General features: G+C 41.5%; 2 protein-coding genes across 3 annotated transcripts; one reads left to right on the forward strand and one right to left on the reverse strand.

Moving 5' to 3' along the window:
- The first annotated feature begins 2,125 nt into the window (after nt 1-2,125).
- Nucleotides 2,126-7,124, forward strand: nostrin (nitric oxide synthase trafficking). Of its 2 annotated transcripts, none has more exons than XM_064975970.1 (17): nt 2,126-2,190; nt 2,378-2,463; nt 2,753-2,836; nt 2,963-3,025; nt 3,153-3,234; nt 3,327-3,389; nt 3,496-3,594; nt 4,230-4,355; nt 4,617-4,715; nt 4,798-4,920; nt 5,043-5,151; nt 5,251-5,339; nt 5,449-5,574; nt 5,804-6,044; nt 6,145-6,228; nt 6,305-6,466; nt 6,774-7,124. In XM_064975970.1, exons 1-16 carry the CDS (start codon nt 2,164-2,166, stop codon nt 6,439-6,441), a joined length of 1,638 nt encoding a protein of 545 aa, XP_064832042.1. In that variant the 5' UTR covers nt 2,126-2,163; the 3' UTR covers nt 6,442-6,466; nt 6,774-7,124. The 2 variants fall into 2 exon arrangements, with proteins under 2 accessions (XP_064832042.1, XP_064832043.1); XM_064975971.1 differs by having other exon boundaries at nt 6,151-6,228.
- spc25 (SPC25 component of NDC80 kinetochore complex) lies at nt 6,534-10,287 on the reverse strand. The gene is made up of 7 exons (XM_064975973.1): nt 10,181-10,287; nt 7,860-8,019; nt 7,700-7,765; nt 7,435-7,581; nt 7,211-7,315; nt 6,996-7,094; nt 6,534-6,890 (listed from the first exon to the last, which is right to left on the reverse strand). Exons 2-7 carry the CDS (start codon nt 8,011-8,013, stop codon nt 6,766-6,768), a joined length of 696 nt encoding a protein of 231 aa, XP_064832045.1. The 5' UTR covers nt 8,014-8,019; nt 10,181-10,287; the 3' UTR covers nt 6,534-6,765.
- Nucleotides 10,288-17,528: the final 7,241 nt, after the last annotated feature.

Raw genomic sequence — 17,528 nt, forward strand, 5'->3', positions numbered from 1 at the left:
GTGTCGGGGGAAACACTGTTCAACTGACAACCGGGGTCAGCCTGCAGGCTACCTGGCCACCACAAGGGGGCGCTAGAGTGCGAAGAGACAAGTAAAGCTAAACCCTCGCCTAACCCGGACGACACTGGGCCCATTCTGCACCGCCCTATGAGACTCCCGATATACAACCAGTTGTGACACAGCCCAGGAACGAACGAGGGTCTGTAGTGACGCTTCTAGCACATTGATGTAGTGCCTTTGACCGCTACGCCACTCTGTAGGCTCCACAATTGATTTCTTAAATGGTAGGCTATAGCCTGAAAGTAATAATATAATAATACATTTTCTTCCTTCTTAGGCAACCTTGCTTGCTCCTGACTGATTTAGAGTTAGTATGTTTAAAACCAGTTGAGATGACAGCCATTTTGCACTGTTTCACTGTGGTCTAGCAAGAGGGCAATATTTATTAATGTATTAGTTATTCCCCACCCTAGAAAGCTATGACCTTTGGCTTTCACCTGAAATTGTTTATTTAGGTCTGAGAAAGAAAAAAAAAAACGTTTCAACCGTGCGCACCACAGCATAACACGGTGCCTGCCCGGTCTCTTTAGCCCCCCGGTAACCACAGGAAGTTGGCGTAGGTCTCCTACCTAGCGTCGCCATACTCCCTGTGAGCCCCCTCCCCCAATAAATTTTTGGGGCTGACTCTCGGGCTTCCATCCACGTCTCCTCAGACCAGCGCCTCTCCGCTTTCACCACCTCCAGTTCTTCCTTGGGGCGGCGATATTCTCCAGGCTGTGCCCAGGGTCCTTCTCCGGCTAGGATTTCCTCCCAAGTCCAGAAATCCTTATTATGTATCTCCTGCTGCTGCCTGTTGACACGCCGCTTGGTCCTATTGTGGTGGGTGATTCTGTTACGGCTTTCTATATGCGAAGGAGAGTCGGACCAAAATGCGGCGTGGCTATTGAGATTCATGTTTAATGAAAAAACACACTAAACACAAACACTACAAAACAATAAACCTAACGAAAACCAAAACAGCCTATACTGGTGTAAACTAACACAGAACAGGAACAAAAGGACATAAGGTAAATCACCCACCAAACACTCAAAGAATAATGCTGCCTAAATATGGTTCCCAATCAGAGACAACGATAAACACCTGCCTCTGATTGAGAACCACTGCAGACAGCCATAGATTCACCTGAACACCCCACTAAGCTACCATCCCAATACATGTGAAAAACCCCAATACAAAACACACCACATACAAAAACCCATGTCACATCCTGGCCTGACCAAATAGATAAAGAAAACACAAAATACTAAGACCAGGGCGTGACATTGGCTGAGAAAATCTATGGATAGTAGACTATAGTTTAGTCTGTCAAACAGGTAGGCCTTCCTCTTATTTCTTGAATAGGGCGGGAATAGGCCCCAAAACAAAGCCCTCTTGTTATTAGTAACCTAAAGTCAAATTAAAATGAAGCCTCCTCTACTTTCAGTACCCATGCGCTGTCCATATCCGTGGCTGCTACATCATAGTAATGTAAGTTAAGTATATTACTTGAATATGGCTGTTGTGAGGTCAATAACTCTGATACATTATTATGGACAACGAAACGTATTGCTTTTATTCAAATCAATTATAGCAGTAGCAAGCTTACCTCCGTTCCTCCTTTTCATCTTTGCGCTCTCCCTCTCAAACTGAACAGGACCTCAGTTGTCCTTGTCCGCACGCACATATATTGCATTTCTTCAGGCACACATTGAGATACTATAACAAGCAACTAATTCCCAAACCCTCCTGAGCAATATGACATTTAATCAATTGCATGACCCCCCCCCTGGACTAAATCAAAAATACCAAACTCTCCCCATGACTGAAATTGAAAAAGTATGACCCTCCCCTATTTTTCCCCAGGTAACAAAAATATTAAAATTAAAAAAGGGGTTTCATGAATTTTGAATAACTTTGGAAAAATTAAGCAATTTGTTGACATGAACTATAATTTGAACTCCCTTGCACAAAGTGACAGTGGATGGTTGAGGACATAAATGGTTAAATATTCCAATGGAATTTTCCTTGTGCACTGGTTATATGAGCGCAGGTGATTTCCGCATGAATGACTTTAGGAGGAGCGTGTTCAAAGTGCAAAGTCAATAAACCCTCTTAGACTGAAAATGGCGGACCCTGTGAGCACCTGTGCTGTGAGTACTAACTCTACCTCTTTTCAAAGACTACTTTTAGTCAAATGTACAAAGAAAATCATTACTTCTCCTTTATATGTTTGTACCATAGGTAGAAACGTTAATGGCTTGTCTTCGTAGCTGTGTGTATCACTGTTAATAGAAATAGCCAGTTTGACAACACCATTACTTGTTGAATGTGTTATAGTACAACCTGTTGTACCAAGATCTGAAGAAGTTCTCAAAAAATGGGGAGCATTTCTGTAAGGAGCTCATGACAGTATTTCAGCAAAGGTATGGTTAATGTCAACTCCTTGAGAATATCGTTTAGTGAGGTCATTTATTTGAAATTGTTCTTATGCTATCTAGGATTGGGAAAGTAAAACCCTTTTCAACCTGGACTGCGCATATTTCTATTTCATAAAATGTCCAATCATTTAAATGTATGGACTATACCAACTCGGTCATTCACAATTGCATGCTAAGGTCCTAACTTCTGGATTGATTTTTAATTAGCTGTAGTTACTGTTTCACCTCAGTGTGACAAAAGTAACATCCCTTGATGACACTTATTTGTGACTAGGGCTGAGCTGGAGATGAGTTATGCTAAGGGACTTCAGAAGCTTGCTGGAAAACTCATGAAGGCATCCAAAGGAATGAATGACAAGTGAGTTGGCTCTACCTTCACATTTCTATCACGCCATCTGTAAGGCTTCAGCGATCCAGATTGAATAGAGCCCATTATTGTAGTGCTCTAAACTCTCTGCATGTTGTTGTTTTTATTTCCATGAAGTTCCACATACCGAGCATGGTGCCATGTATCTGATGACATGTACTCTACAGCAGACACACACAGGTATTACAGGCATGACTTTATGACGTTTTTAATCATATTATGACCTTATTATCTGTAGCAGAGATGTTGCTTGGATATTCTCTACAGCTGAGTCTGAGGACTGATACTATTATGTTTTGTTTTTCAGAGCACTAGGAAGTGCTTTTCAGGCAGAGGCTATTTTAGAAATTCGACAAGTAATTGAGGAGCACAACAAGAGGAAGAGACCTGTGAGTAATTTGGATCATTTATTCCTACCAACACATCATTCTACACAATTATACATTGAGACATATTGTTTTTTTATCCCTTTCTTGAATAGCTTGATAATGTTGTTGAAAGAAATGCAAAACTTGTTGTGACAAACTGGAGTGAACAAATCAAGGTAAGTCTTCCTCAAATTCTTGTTTGGTAAATAGAGTGTTTGGTTGATTACATCATTCAAAGAAAATGATTGATTAAGAATATTGTTCAAACATTTTCCCTCACAGATGAAGAAGAAATTGGTTGGATTGACAAGAGAGCATGAAGCCCTGTTCAACTTTGTTGAAAAGAATACACACATTTGCACAGAAAAAGAAAAACAGAAGGTACTGCACTGCAATATTTACTGTAATACTGTCATTGAGAAGGAAAACAGAAGGAACTGCACTGCAATATTTACTGTAATACTGTCATTGAGAAGGAAAACAGAAGGAACTGCACTGCAATATTTACTGTAATACTGTCATTGAGAAGGAAAACAGAAGGAACTGCACTGCAATATTTACTGTAATACTGTCATTGAGAAGGAAAACAGAAGGAACTGCACTGCAATATTTACTGTAATACTGTCATTGAGAAGGAAAACAGAAGGAACTGCACTGCAATATTTACTGTAATACTGTCATTGAGAAGGAAAACAGAAGGTACTGCACTGCAATATTTACTGTAATACTGTCATTGAGAAGGAAAACAGAAGGAACTGCACTGCAATATTTACTGTAATACTGTCATTGAGAAGGAAAACAGAAGGAACTGCACTGCAATATTTACTGTAATACTGTCATTGAGAAGGAAAACAGAAGGTACTGCACTGCAATATTTACTGTAATACTGTCATTGTTACCTTTTGATATGTATGATTAGGAAACCGTTTAAATTCCCAATGTAATAAAGTTCAAAAAGATGCCATTTCCAACCCCTGAATAAGATTAGGATGATGACTTGTTCTGTCATTAACTAGATGCTGACCAGACTGACAAAGTCTGCTGAGGCCCAGACCAGAACAGATGAGGAGTACTTCACCGTCAACATGGAAGGCCATGAAATCAGACTGAAGTGGGAAAACACACTGAAAAACTGCTACCAGGTTCTAACCAATCCCCACAGTACATTTCCTCCAAAATCATTTTTATTTTAAAGATATGTACCTTCTCTGACTGTACTGTTGATCTGAAGAGAAGGGGTCAAGACAGGTCACCCAAGAAGTTTCGATGTGCAGAGTTCAGTTGTACTGCACTTCTCATCTCATGCTGATGTTTGGTTAGACCAATCTAGAGATAGTCAGGTTTGAGTGTTGCAGCATCCATATTGTGTGCCTTATAGTGAAACAGTAACTTTATAATTTCAGATAATCCAGGAGGTTGAGAAACAGCGAATAGAAGTTCTGTGCAACATATTGAGTAAATACAACCTCCACATGGCAAGCTTCAGACACACCCTTGTACATGTGAGCGTTCTCCCCAAAATGACTCTTAATTACAACCCTGTGACAAAAACTGTATCGTTGATTTATCTTGTATTACTTACAGAGACAGAAACAAATAGAACAAGCCATCCAGAAAGTTGATGTGGAAAAGGATATCCAAAATCTGGTGGAGACCAGTGTAACAGCAGAGGAGAACAAGGCTAAGTTTCTGATGACTGATTATTTTGTAAGGGTCCATTTAGTTCACATAATTGTACAGTACATTTGTATCTGTAAATAAATCTGGTATTAGTTTGATTTTGACCTAAGACATTATACTGTGCCTGACCCTCAATGACTTATGTTAAGGAGGAGGACAGTAAGTCATTGATGGAAAAATACAGGAGAAGAGATGCCATCAAGTCCAAACTCCAGCGGCTGGAGGACAGTATCGCAAAAACAAAGAAAGACTGTGAAGGTAAGTGTTGAAAAATGAAGCATAGAATTTGACTGGAAATAATACATTTCTGAGTGACACCTTTTCATTTCATGTCTTCCAACATCCTATTAATAATAGGCCTTGAGAGATTGGTGAAGACTTACTCTGAAAACCCATCGTTCTCAAACAAAAAGAACCTGGAAGAAACGGAACAGTTGATCGATGAGGTTGCTTTTCATACAGCAATAGATCCATTTTGAAAATATTATTTGATATTTTTCTGTATACATTTCCTAGCATTGTGTTAAATGCATTTTCCCTATTGGATGTCTACAGACCACTCTGAAACTGAACCTTCTTGAAGCAACTCATTGCAAACTCTCCAGCACATTGGCTGAATTGGAGGGAAAACCAAAGACTTTGCATCGATTCAGTGCCAGTATAACAAAATGGAAAGAAAAAGTAGGTCCATAATCAAGTGCATTTTTCCAAGCTTTGTACAAGTTCATTGTAGCCTAGATTAATTTACCCACATACAGTAAACTGTTTAATCCATATTGTGCATGTTCAATTAGATTCAGACAGCACAAACGCATCATGGCATATCCTTTTTGATGACACAAAATAGATCAACGCAGGTATGTGTGTATGTTACTATACATCCTAACCAGATTACGATCTGTTTTCCAAGGATTGCGAGCACAGTATTGTTCAGCTGTCCCGTCCAGTCAAAATCAAAAAGACACCGTTCAGATCGCGTTTGAGGAGCTCCATCATTTACAAAGGACCCCCTCAGAGTGTGACATCAGCAGAGGCCTCATCTTTAGAAGTAAACCAAGTCTACACTGCTGTCATCCAAGATACTGCAGCCCCAGGGGAATGTGGCTCTGTCAATGGAGCCATGTCCTTGACTGATGACAAGGAAGGAGAAGGTGACACCCATTCACATATTATAATTACAAAGATATACCATTCTGATCTTGCCTATGCGTCATAACAAGAAACACTAATACATAGAAACTTCTCCTTAAGGTGCAGAGTGGTGTAGCATCGGGAAATGCAGAGCTGTTTACGATTTCACATCAGACAGAGATGACGAGTTGAATATGAAAGAAGGTAACGGACAATAAAAACAGATATGGGGAAAAAAATATGAAATCCATGACTATACTTACAAAATAATTTGTTACAGGAGACCTTCTTGACATCTATCAAAAAGAAGACAGCGGTTGGTGGTATGGGATATTGAAAGGACAGATAGGCCATTTTCCATCAACCTACATTGAGGAGCTGCCCATGTTAAGTGTTGTAGAAACATCAGATGTATGAGTCAGTGTTGGCGCAAATGGACAGGGTAAAGCATTTATCCTGTTACAAGATTAAAGTAATACTTCAATCAACTGTGGAGGGGGGGGGGGGGGTGTGTACAAAAAGCGTTTATTTAATTAAACCAATTCCAAAATGCCTGATCAAATCTTTGGGCCACTGAAGAACCCCAACAACTTGAAAATTGCAACCTAGCCTTTTAAAATGGACATCATATAATAAAAACATTAATATTACAAACAATGTTGGAGACAAAACACACAGGATGTGACTAAAATATGTTAAAATATAAACAGATCCACATTTTTTTTTTTTTTTTTTTTTTAACTATTCAGGATTTAGAGCGAGAAATTCTCTCCGGACATTTGCAAGGAAGGCAGAGAAGTTGTTGGTCTCCTGGAGTCTCTGCTCCAAGTGAGCCATGCAGTCCAGTGGTGGGTCGCTAGACACAACTGTGGACCAAAAATATGGTTGTGTGACATTTCCAGCCATTCATGATAACACTCCTAGTTTCCAAAACCAATTTGTTACTGTTCTGTTCTATTTACTGTACTCACTCTGGTATAATCCTCCTTCGCTGATCCTCAGCATGAAGGTGTATACACATTCCGAGTCTTTTTGGTTGATGTCTCGGAAGATAAACTGCAATTTCTCTCCTTGAATAAAAGAATAACAATTCCTTTTAATTCTGTGGTTTAACACTTGGTCAACACTAAAATGTTCAAACGGTAAAATATTACTGCCATTGCCAACAGACATATTCCAGATTTACCGTGAATCTTTCTAATTTCCAATCCCAGCCGACCCTGAAACACCTGCTTGGCTTTGTTGAGATTTTTCAGTCTGTCCTTGTTGGCTTTGTTTTGGGACACAATCACTTAAAAGAAAGGGAAAAACAAGGGGACATGTTTGTTTTGGATACTAATCTATTTTATAACAATGAATAGATGTGTGCGAAGGACAAAATCTATTTTCCATTTACTGAAAATAGCCTACATTCTTTTTTCTTGGCTTGTTCCACTCGGATCATCTCAATCTTTTCAATGATCTTGCTTTTCTGTTCGTTCTTCCCTTCCACTTCAGACAGTCTCTTCGCAATGGCATTTCTCTTCTCCACCAATGAGGCATTTTTTTTTTCCAAGTCTGGGGGTAGGGGGGACATTGTCTTCAATAATAAAGTATGAGTAGGCTAGTGCCAAGATAAAGGTCAAACTGATTGTTAGTGACACTTCACATGATGTCATGTCCGGCACAATCTTACCTGTTTTGTATGAGTCTATCGTTTCAAATATTATTTCATCATCCTTGCATTTCTTTGAACACGTATCTGCAGAAAGAGAAGGGAGATTATTATAGCTGTGAATAGACACATTTTAAGCATCCTTGACTCAGTAATCATGACAACAGTGTCCAACTCATACCGAGAACAGATCTGACGGTCTTTCGGTGGGTTTGAACCCAATCCATGCCGGTCTCCGTCATCTCGGCCGTTCCCTGAAAAAGCATTTTGTTGCGAATGTCTTCCATTGTGCTACTAAACCAATTCCCAATGTTTGCATCTGTAATGCAGTTCATGATGATCTAGGTGACGGAAATACAAAACACTGATTAGGTCAGTCGACATTTTGGCAAAATACAGGATGGTTTGTTAAAAGGGCAATCTGCAATTCAAAAAACAACGTGACACCATTCCACTGTTTTGGTAAACCGCTGAGGGATGGGGCTGGATTTGTTTTATCACTTCCAAATTCATAGGCAGAGCTATGAATACATACAAGGGCTAACAATGTTTTGAGGCTATACACTGTGTTCCCAAAGTAGTTTATATTTTGGGGTTCTAATGGAGTATTACAGTTGAATTAAGCTGTATAGGTTATATTCTTCAAGAATCAAATCAAAGTTTATTTGTCACATGCGCCAAATACAACAGTGAAATGCTAACTTACAAGCACTTAACCAACAATGCAGTTTTAAGTTAAAAAAAAATGTATAACAAATAATTAAAGAGGAGAAGTAAAATAATAATAGCGAGGCTATATACAGAGTCAATGCACCGGTTAGTCAAAGTAATGTAATACATGTAAGTAGAATTAAATGTAAGTAGAATGTAAGTAGAATGACTATGCATAGATAATAAACAGAGTAGCAGCAGCAAAAAAAGAGGTGGGGGGGGAAGCAATGCAAATAGTCTGGATAGCTATTTGATTAGCTGTTCAGGAGTCTTATGGCTTGGGGCTAGAAGCTGTTAAGTCTTTTGGACCTAGACTTGGCACTTCAGTACCGCTTGCCGGTCTATGACTAGGGTGGCTGGGATCTTCGACAATTTTTAGAGCCTTTCTCTGACAACCCCTGGTATAGAGGTCCTGGATGGCAGGAAGCTTGGCCCCAGTGATGTACTGGGTTGTACGCACTACCCTCTGTAGTGCCTTGCGGTCAGAGGCTGAGCAGTTGCCATACCAGGCAGTGATGCAACCAGTCAGGATACTCTCGATGGTGCAGCTGCAGAATTTGAGGATCTCAGGACACATGCCCAATCTTTCCAGTCTCCTGAGGAGAAATAGCCTTTGTCGTGCCCTCTTCACAACTTTCTTGGTGTGCTTGGACCATGTTAGTTTGTTGGTGATGTAGACACCAAGGTACTTGGAAGCCCTCAACCTGCTCCACTACAGCCCGTCGATGAGAATGGGGCCGTGCTCGGTCCTCCATCTCCTTTGTCTTGATCACGTTGAGGGAGAGGTTGTTGTCCCGGCACCACACGGTCAGGTCTCTGACCTTTTCCCTAAAGGCTGTCTCATCGTGTCGGTGATCCGGTCTACCACTGCTCTGTCATCGGCAAACTTGATGGTGTTGGAGTCGTGCTGGCCATGCAGTCATGAGTGAACAGGGAGTACAGGAGGGGCCTGAGCACGCACCCGAGGGACCCCAGTGTTGAGGATCATTGTGGCTGATGTGTTGTTCCCTACCTGGGGGCGACCCGTCAGGAAGTCCAGGATTCAGTTGCAGAGGGAGGTGTACAGTCCCAGGGTCCTTAGCTTAGTGATGAGCTTTGAGGCCACTAGGGTGTTGAACGCTGAGCTGTAGTCAATGAATAGCATTCTCAGATAGGTGTTCCTTTTGTCCAGGTAGGAAAGGGCATTAGAAGGTTTAGCCCACATTTCCCTAGGTGTCTATGAATATTAGAAGGTTTAGCCCACATTTCCCTATGTATCTATGAATATTAGAAGGTTTAGCCCACATTTCCCTAGGTATCTATGAATATTAGAAGGTTTAGCCCACATTTCCCTAGGTGTCTATGAATATTAGAGGTCATTCCACATTTCCCCAGCACCGCAGCCCTCAGCTGTTAATCTCAAAAATGTCGTGTCTGCCATTTTGCTGAAAAGAGAATTCCAGAATGTAGTTTTAAACAGAAACTCGCGGTTGACCACTGTTTGTGACAAGGATTTCCCTAAAAACAGGCCAATGGATACAGCTACGACCGGAAGTTACTTTTTAGTAGGATAATTTACGCAGCAGGTTGGGAAAAGGGTTTGCGAAAATGCTCTCTAAATTCTCTAAAAAGTATCTTCGTTGCTGTATCGAAATGGCGTGTTTTTAGTAAATCTCATGTGACGTTAGTTATTGCCATAACACAACACAGCTCATGACCAAACGGGGCCATTGCGATGTATGTAAACATATTTGTGACTATATTAAATACTATGACAACCGATTATCAAATAAGGTGAATTTTGTTTACTACCGTGGCAATTTTCGGACGATCCTCGACCAAAGCTTTCTGCAGCTGTTTGCTGTTGTTTTCAAAATTCGGCGCTCACGGAAACAAGGATGGGCCTGTGACGCCACACAGGAAATTGAGTTTTTATCCACATTTAAAGTAGTAATTTAATAAATAAACTCCTCCGATAAAAATTACAATATACCGTGTTTATAATGTACGATATTTTTCACTTATGTTCCGCCTAAAACCATATTAAAATAAAAAGGATATTCAGACACGTTGTGTCTGGTCTCCCACAATGCAAAGTTTTATTTAGTCTCTTGAATTTGCGCCAGGCTGTGACGAATCGATGTCTGTCACTCTGTTTAAATAAATAAAGAACATTAACATTTATTAGGCAAGTAATTTAAGAACACATTTTTATTTACAATGACCCCGGCCAAACCCGGACGACGCAGGGCCAATTGTGCGCCGCCCTATGGAACTCCCAATCACGGCTGGATGTGATACAGCCTGGATTCGTATCAGGGACTGTAGTGGCGCCTCTTGAATTGAGATGCAGTGCCTTAGACCACTGGGACACTCGGGAGCGCATGAAACAATATATCGACCTCTGTAAGACAGGCAAAGCCTGTATCAACATTAGAAAGAATTTTTTTATATATCAAATCAAATGTTATTATTATTGGTCACGTACACATATTTCGCAGATGTTACATTTCGCAGATGTTACCTCGAGTGTAGCGAAAAAGCTTATGTTCCTAGCTATGCAGTAATAGCTCCCTAGCAATACAAAAAAACTACACGCAAATCCCAAAATTAAAAATTAAGAAATGTTTGAACAAGCAGTGCCAGAGTCCGAAATATATATATGTATATGATGGTGTGCATAGACATTATAGGCAGTATATGGATAGAAAAGCAGTAGTTATATAGGATGAGCATTTTTTTTAAATTTTAATTTTACCTTTATTTAACCAGGCAAGTCAGTTAAGGACACATTCTTATTTTCAATGACGGCCTGGGAACAGTGGGTTAACTGCCTGTTCAGGGGCAGAACGACAGATTTGTACCTTGTCAGCTCGGGGGTTTGAACTCGCAACCTTCTGGTTACTAGGCCAACGCTCTAAAAACTAGGCTACCCACTAGGCTACCCTTTACTAGAATACAGTATGTAGTGTGTAAAACAGTATGTAAACATTATTCAATGACTATGTACATAGGGCAGTGACTAAAGTTCAGGGCAGGGTACTTGGCAGAAGCTGGCTAGTGGTGACTACTTAACAGTGATGACCTGGAGATAGAAGCTCTTTTTCACTCTCTCGGTCCCAGCTTTGATGCACCTATGCTGATTCCTCCTAGACGGTAGCAGGGCAAAAAGTCCTTGGCTTGGTTGGTTAAGGTCATATCTGCATCAACATACATGTTAAGAAATCATGGTTTATTTTTTTATTTAACCTTTATTTAACTAGGCAAGTCCGTTAAGAACAAATTCTTATTCATAATGGCGGCCTACCAAAACGCAAAAGGCCTCCTTTGGGGACGGGGGATTAAAAATAAAAATATAGGACAAAACACACATCACAACAAGAGAGACACCACAACACTACATAAAGAGAAACCTAAGACAACAACATAGCAGCAGCTCAACATGGTAGCAGCACAATACATGGTACAAACATTATTTGTCACAGACAACAGCACAAAGGCAAGAAGGTGGAGACAACAATACATCACACAAAGCAGCCACAACTGTCTATAAGAGTGTCCATGATTGAGTCTATGAATGAAGAGCTGGAGATAAAACTGTCCAGTTTGAGTGTTTTTTGCAGCTCATTCCAGTCGCTAGCTGCAGCGAACTGAAAAGAGGAGGGACCCAGGGACGTGTGTGCTTTGGGGACCTTAACAGAATGTGACTGGTTTATCATAGTACCAGCTAAGTCCCTGGAGGTTGACTGTAAAAATGGCCTGTTAACTATTTTCCATTTTCATTAGGTATCCCAGTGCTCTTACTGGAGTGTCTGGTTGATATTTTTTCAGTTGGTAAAAATAAGAGCAACATTTTTACTTTTGGGCACCCGAGCCAAAAAGTGTTTGATCTATTTCAGACCTCATACCTGATTCAACTGGTCAACTACTCGATTAGTTAATCAGGTGTGGCAGTTCAGAGCTACAAAATAATTGTGAAATGTCTGGGTGTTCCTGAGGAGAGGTTTGAGAACCACTTATCTTAGGGTTATGGTTGGAATCCAAAATTACTTTTAATAATAAACAATAATAATAATACATCTAGTAATGTTTTACTTTACTATTAGAAACCTATTGTTGTTGCAATGTTCAATTAACCCACCAGAGAATCACTGAATGGGAAAATTATGTAATAAATCAGTAAATGGATCCCGGTAGTTCGACTTGTGCATTTGCGGGAGAACACTATCCTCAGAGGTGGATAGAATGGCTGATATTTAACTAATACAAGTAATAGCCTGTGGAAAATATACACACAATCGTCCTGTAAACAACTTTGTGTAACATGCCTTCAATGCTGCCTGAGGAAGACTCTACAGTATAAGTTGAAATGTGTTGCAGTTGTGCGTCCTGATGTACAATGCTGCTCTGTTCCTATGTATTCTTTTGTAAATATTTTCTGTTAATAATTCACAAAAGTTTATTGCAGCGTTTAATTCACTCGTTGCCGTAGCAGTTGAATGATTTATGATGGTATTTCAAAGACATCTCAAAGACGTCTGTCTGTCTGTCTGTCTGTCTCTCTCTCTCTCTCTCTCTCACTCACTCACTCACTCAAAGCAGAATCGCAATTCAACGGCTCAGACACAAGAGGTATGTGGCAGGGTCTACAGTCGATCATGGATTACAAAAGAAAACCAGCCCAGTCACGGACCAGGATGCCTTGCTCCCAGGCAGACTAAATAACTTTTTTGCCCGCTTTGAGGACAATACAGTGCCACTGACACGGCCGGCAACCAAAACATGCGGACTCTACTTTACTGCAGCCGAGGTGAGTAAAACATTTAAATGTGTTAACCCTCACAAGGCTGCAGGCCCAGACGGCATCCCCAGCTGTGCCCTCAGAGCATGCGCAGACCAGCTGGCTGGTGTGTTTACGGACATATTCAATCAATCCCTATCCCAGTCTGCTGTTCCCACATGCTTCAAGAGGGCCACCATTGTTCCTGTTCCCAAGAAAGCTAAGGTAACTGAGCTAAACGACTACCGCCCTGTAGCACTCACTTCCGTCATCATGAAGTGCTTTGAGAGACTAGTCAAGGACCATATCACCTCCAACCTACCTGACACCCTAGACCCACTCCAATTTGCTTACCGCCCAAATAGGTCCACAGACGATGCAATCTCAACCACACTGCACACTGCCCTAACCCATCTGGACAAGAGGAATACCTATGTGAGAATGTTGTTCATCGACTACAGCTCAGCATTTAACACCATAGTACCCTCCAAACTCGTCATCAAGCACGAGACCCTGGGTCTCGACCCCGCCCTGTGCAACTGGGTACTGGACTTCCTGATGGGCCGCCCCCAGGTGGTGAGGGTAGGTAACAACATCTCCACCCCACTGATCCTCAACACTGGGGCCCCACAAGGGTGCGTTCTGAGCCCTCTCCTGTACTCCCTGTTCACCCACGACTGCGTGGCCACGCACGCCTCCAACTCAATCATCAAGTTTGCGGACGACACAACAGTGGCTTGATTACCAACAACGACGAGACGGCCTACAGGGAGGAGGTGAGGGCCCTCGGAGTGTGGTGTCAGGAAAATAACCTCACACTCAACGTCAACAAAACTAAGGAGATGATTGTGGACTTCAGGAAACAGCAGAGGGAACACCCCCCTATCCACATCGATGGAACAGTAGTGGAGAGGGTAGTAATTTTTAAGTTCCTCTGCGTACACATCACAAACAAACTGAATTGGTCCACCCACACAGACAGCATCGTGAAGAAGGCGCAGCAGCGCCTCTTCAACCTCAGGAGGCTGAAGAAATTTGGCTTGTCACCAAAAGCACTCACAAACTTCTACAGATGCACAATCGAGAGCATCCTGGCGGGCTGTATCACCGCCTGGTACGGCAACTGCTCCGCCCACAACCGTAAGGCTCTCCAGAGGGTAGTGAGGTCTGCACAACGCATCACCGGGGGCAAACTACCTGCCCTCCAGGACACCTACACCACCCGATGTCACAGGAAGGCCATAAAGATCATCAAGGACAACAACCACCCGAGCCACTGCCTGTTCACCCCGCTATCGTCCAGAAGGCGAGGTCAGTACAGGTGCATCAAAGCTGGGACCGAGAGACTGAAAAACAGCTTCTATCTCAAGGCCATCAGACTGTTAAACAGCCACCACTAACATTGAGTGGCTGCTGCCAAAACACTGACTCAACTCCAGCCACTTTAATGACGGGAATTGATGTAAAATATATCACTAGCCACTTTAAACAATGCTACTTAATATAATGTTTACATATCCTACATTTTTATCTCGTATGTATACGTATATACTGTACTCTATATCATCTACTGCATCTTTATGTAATACATGTATCACTAGCCACTTTAAACTATGCCACTTTGTTTACATACTCATCTCATATGTATATACTGTACTCGATACCATCTACTGCCTCTTGCCTATGCCGCTCTGTACCATCACTCATTCATATATCTTTATGTACATATTCTTTATTCTTTTTATATGTATAAGGTAGTAGTTTTGGAATTGTTAGCTGGATTACTCGTTGGTTATTACTGCATTGTCGGAACAAGAAGCACAATCATTTCGCTACACTCGCATTAACATCTGCTAACCATGTGTATGTGACAAATAAAATGTTATTTTATTTTATTTTATTTGACTCTCTCTCACACACACACACGGTGCTGTAGTTATGGCCGAGGGAGCAGCTGTTCCTGTTGTTCCAGATAGACCTCATCCACAGCAGTACGGTGCTGGTGATCCAGCACCTCCAAAGCAACTACAGTTCCTTGACTTAATGACCTCTGTGGATGACCCTCATCACATATTTTCTCTCGATTTCCCTCTGTGGATTACAACTTAGCCAAATTGTCTGCACCAAGATGATATTTTGGGCAGTTATTGGAGACTGTTTCCACCTAATTTTTTTACACTTGTGCTGCCATAACTAGTAAAGGGAGGGAGAGAATGCAGGCAAGTTATGTAACAGTATCCTTATAGATGCTTATAAAATCATCATTTTTGTTCTGTTTAGGGGACACGTCTTGTTATATAAATCTTAATCTGACTGTCTCTTGTTTATAGGATTCTGTTTGGCCAGTGGCCATACTAGTGGGTGCAGGAAACTGTCTTTCACCGGAATAATTCACTTCCTCAGCTGTATCAGTTCCACATTACCTGTAAAACAGGACCAGGTCAGTGAAATTTCCAGTCTGTCAATCATTACAATAATAAATTCTAGAGATTGAAGGAAACTCAATCATTACATTTTCAGTTCTTAGATAGTTCTAAGTAATGGCTTACAAAATGGCACAACTGTCTGATATATTGTTGCGTGAACTTGAATCTTATCTTCGTGAATGTCCTGCTTGTATGATAGATAAACAGTGTTTATTTGTATTTATACGATGGGTGGGTCTAAACCTGAATGCTGATTGGTTAAAAGCGTATTCCAGCCGGTGTCTATTCCACAAGTTACCACCGGCGAAATCTATGAATGCCTATTTACTCTCTTCCATCTGACTCCGCAATCCACCGTCTCATCAGCCCAGCCAAGCAATTTATTATCTTGATCTCCACTATAAAAAACATCTAGACATTATCTCACATTACTTTTAGACTAACATTTAGTTTTCAACAGCGGAGATTTGTATAAACCTTGCTGTCTGTCTCTCCGACATTTGCAAAACTGTTTTCAGTATTCAAATTCGATCTCCAGCTGTCCCATAGTAATGAACGTGAAGGGGTCGGAATGAGACAGACAGGCAGGCAGCGTTTCTCAGCCAGTCGAAATCATAAATTGTTTCAATCATTTTTATGGATATATACAAAGAAATGTCAATTGAAAAAAGGTACAACGAAACACAGTGCAGCTAGTTTGCAGTCTTTACAGCTTAGACAAATGCAAATGCAGATACTATTGTTATTCTGGCTGCACTGTTTGACGTGACTGTAAGTTAGCCGTAGTTGGCTAGCTAGCAAGCAAGGGATAAGAAACGTTGCCAGCCAGTATGGAATATTTAGAACAAACGACTGGGTCATTTCCATTTCCAAAATGTTGGTAACCCGTTGTATAAAAGTGATAATGCCCTCGAAGCCGGTGTTTGGAGGATATTGACTTCGTCTCGGGCCAAAACAAACACCCGTGCCAATATTTCCTCCAAACACCAGCTTCTCAGACATTATTACTTAAAGGCAGTCCTCCCAGTCATGCCATGAGCTCTTTGATTGTCTGGTATATAATGATCACATCAGCACTCAACTTTACCAGAGGCCTTTATGGCAGCTCAACTCTGGGATGCCAGAGGTAGGCACATCTATAAGCATGTTATTTTTATATTGCCTTGTGAAAGAATGTACACTGTGTGTATAAAACTCATGCTCTTTCTATGACGTAGACTCACTAGGTGAATCCAGGTGAAAGCCACAATCCCTTATTGAGGTCACATGTTCAATCCACTTCAATCAGTGTAAATGAAAGGGAGGAGACAAGTTATAGAAGAACTTTTAAGCCTTTAGACAATTGAGACATGGATTGTGTATGTGTGCCATTAAGAGAGTGGAAGGGCATAATGTTTTTTACACTCATTGTATATGGCCATAGAGATCAATTAGGTATACTCAGCCTTGTCTAAGCGTAGTAAGTTGGTGGTCTGTTGATATCCCTGTAGTGGTGTGGGGGCTGTGGTTTGGGAGGGGTTATAGCCTGCCTGGTTGGCCCTGTCTGGGGGCATCGTCGGACAGGGCCTCAGTGTCCCCTGACCCACCCCTGTCTCAGTCTCCAGTATCTATGCTGCAATAGTCTATGTTCTGGGGGGCTAGGGTCAGTCTGTTATATCTGGTGTAATTATCCTGTCTTATCTGGTGTCCTGTGTGAATTTAAGTATGCTCCCTCTAATTCTCTCTCTCTCCCTCCCCTTCCGGAGGACCTGAGCCCTAGGATCATACCTCAGGACTACCTGGCTTGATGACTCCTGGCTGTCCATAGTCCACCTGGTTGTACTGCTGCTCCAGTTTCAACTGTTCTGCCTGTGGCTAGGGAACCCTGACCTGTTCACCGGACGTACTGTTTTCAACTCTCTCTCTCTACCGCACCTGCAGTCTCGACCTCTGAATGCTCAGCTATGAAAAGACA

The sequence above is a fragment of the Oncorhynchus masou genome, chromosome 10 (genome assembly GCF_036934945.1).
Source record: "Oncorhynchus masou masou isolate Uvic2021 chromosome 10, UVic_Omas_1.1, whole genome shotgun sequence".
Taxonomy (NCBI): Eukaryota; Metazoa; Chordata; class Actinopteri; order Salmoniformes; family Salmonidae; genus Oncorhynchus; species Oncorhynchus masou.

Excerpts from the sequence above, each read along its gene's own strand:
- nostrin (XM_064975970.1), top strand. The coding sequence starts at position 2,164 with ATGGCGGACCCTGTGAGCACCTGTGCT. Across the intron at positions 5,152-5,250 it reads AACAAAGAAAGACTGTGAAG|GCCTTGAGAGATTGGTGAAG; the intron begins GTAAGTGTTGAA and ends TATTAATAATAG. Across the intron at positions 5,340-5,448 it reads CGGAACAGTTGATCGATGAG|ACCACTCTGAAACTGAACCT; the intron begins GTTGCTTTTCAT and ends GGATGTCTACAG.
- spc25 (XM_064975973.1), bottom strand. The coding sequence starts at position 8,013 with ATGAACTGCATTACAGATGCAAACATTGGGAATTGGTTTAGTAGCACA. Across the intron at positions 7,766-7,859 it reads GACCGTCAGATCTGTTCTCG|ATACGTGTTCAAAGAAATGC; the intron begins GTATGAGTTGGA and ends CTCTTTCTGCAG. Across the intron at positions 6,891-6,995 it reads CGAAGGAGGATTATACCAGA|TTGTGTCTAGCGACCCACCA; the intron begins GTGAGTACAGTA and ends TTTGGTCCACAG.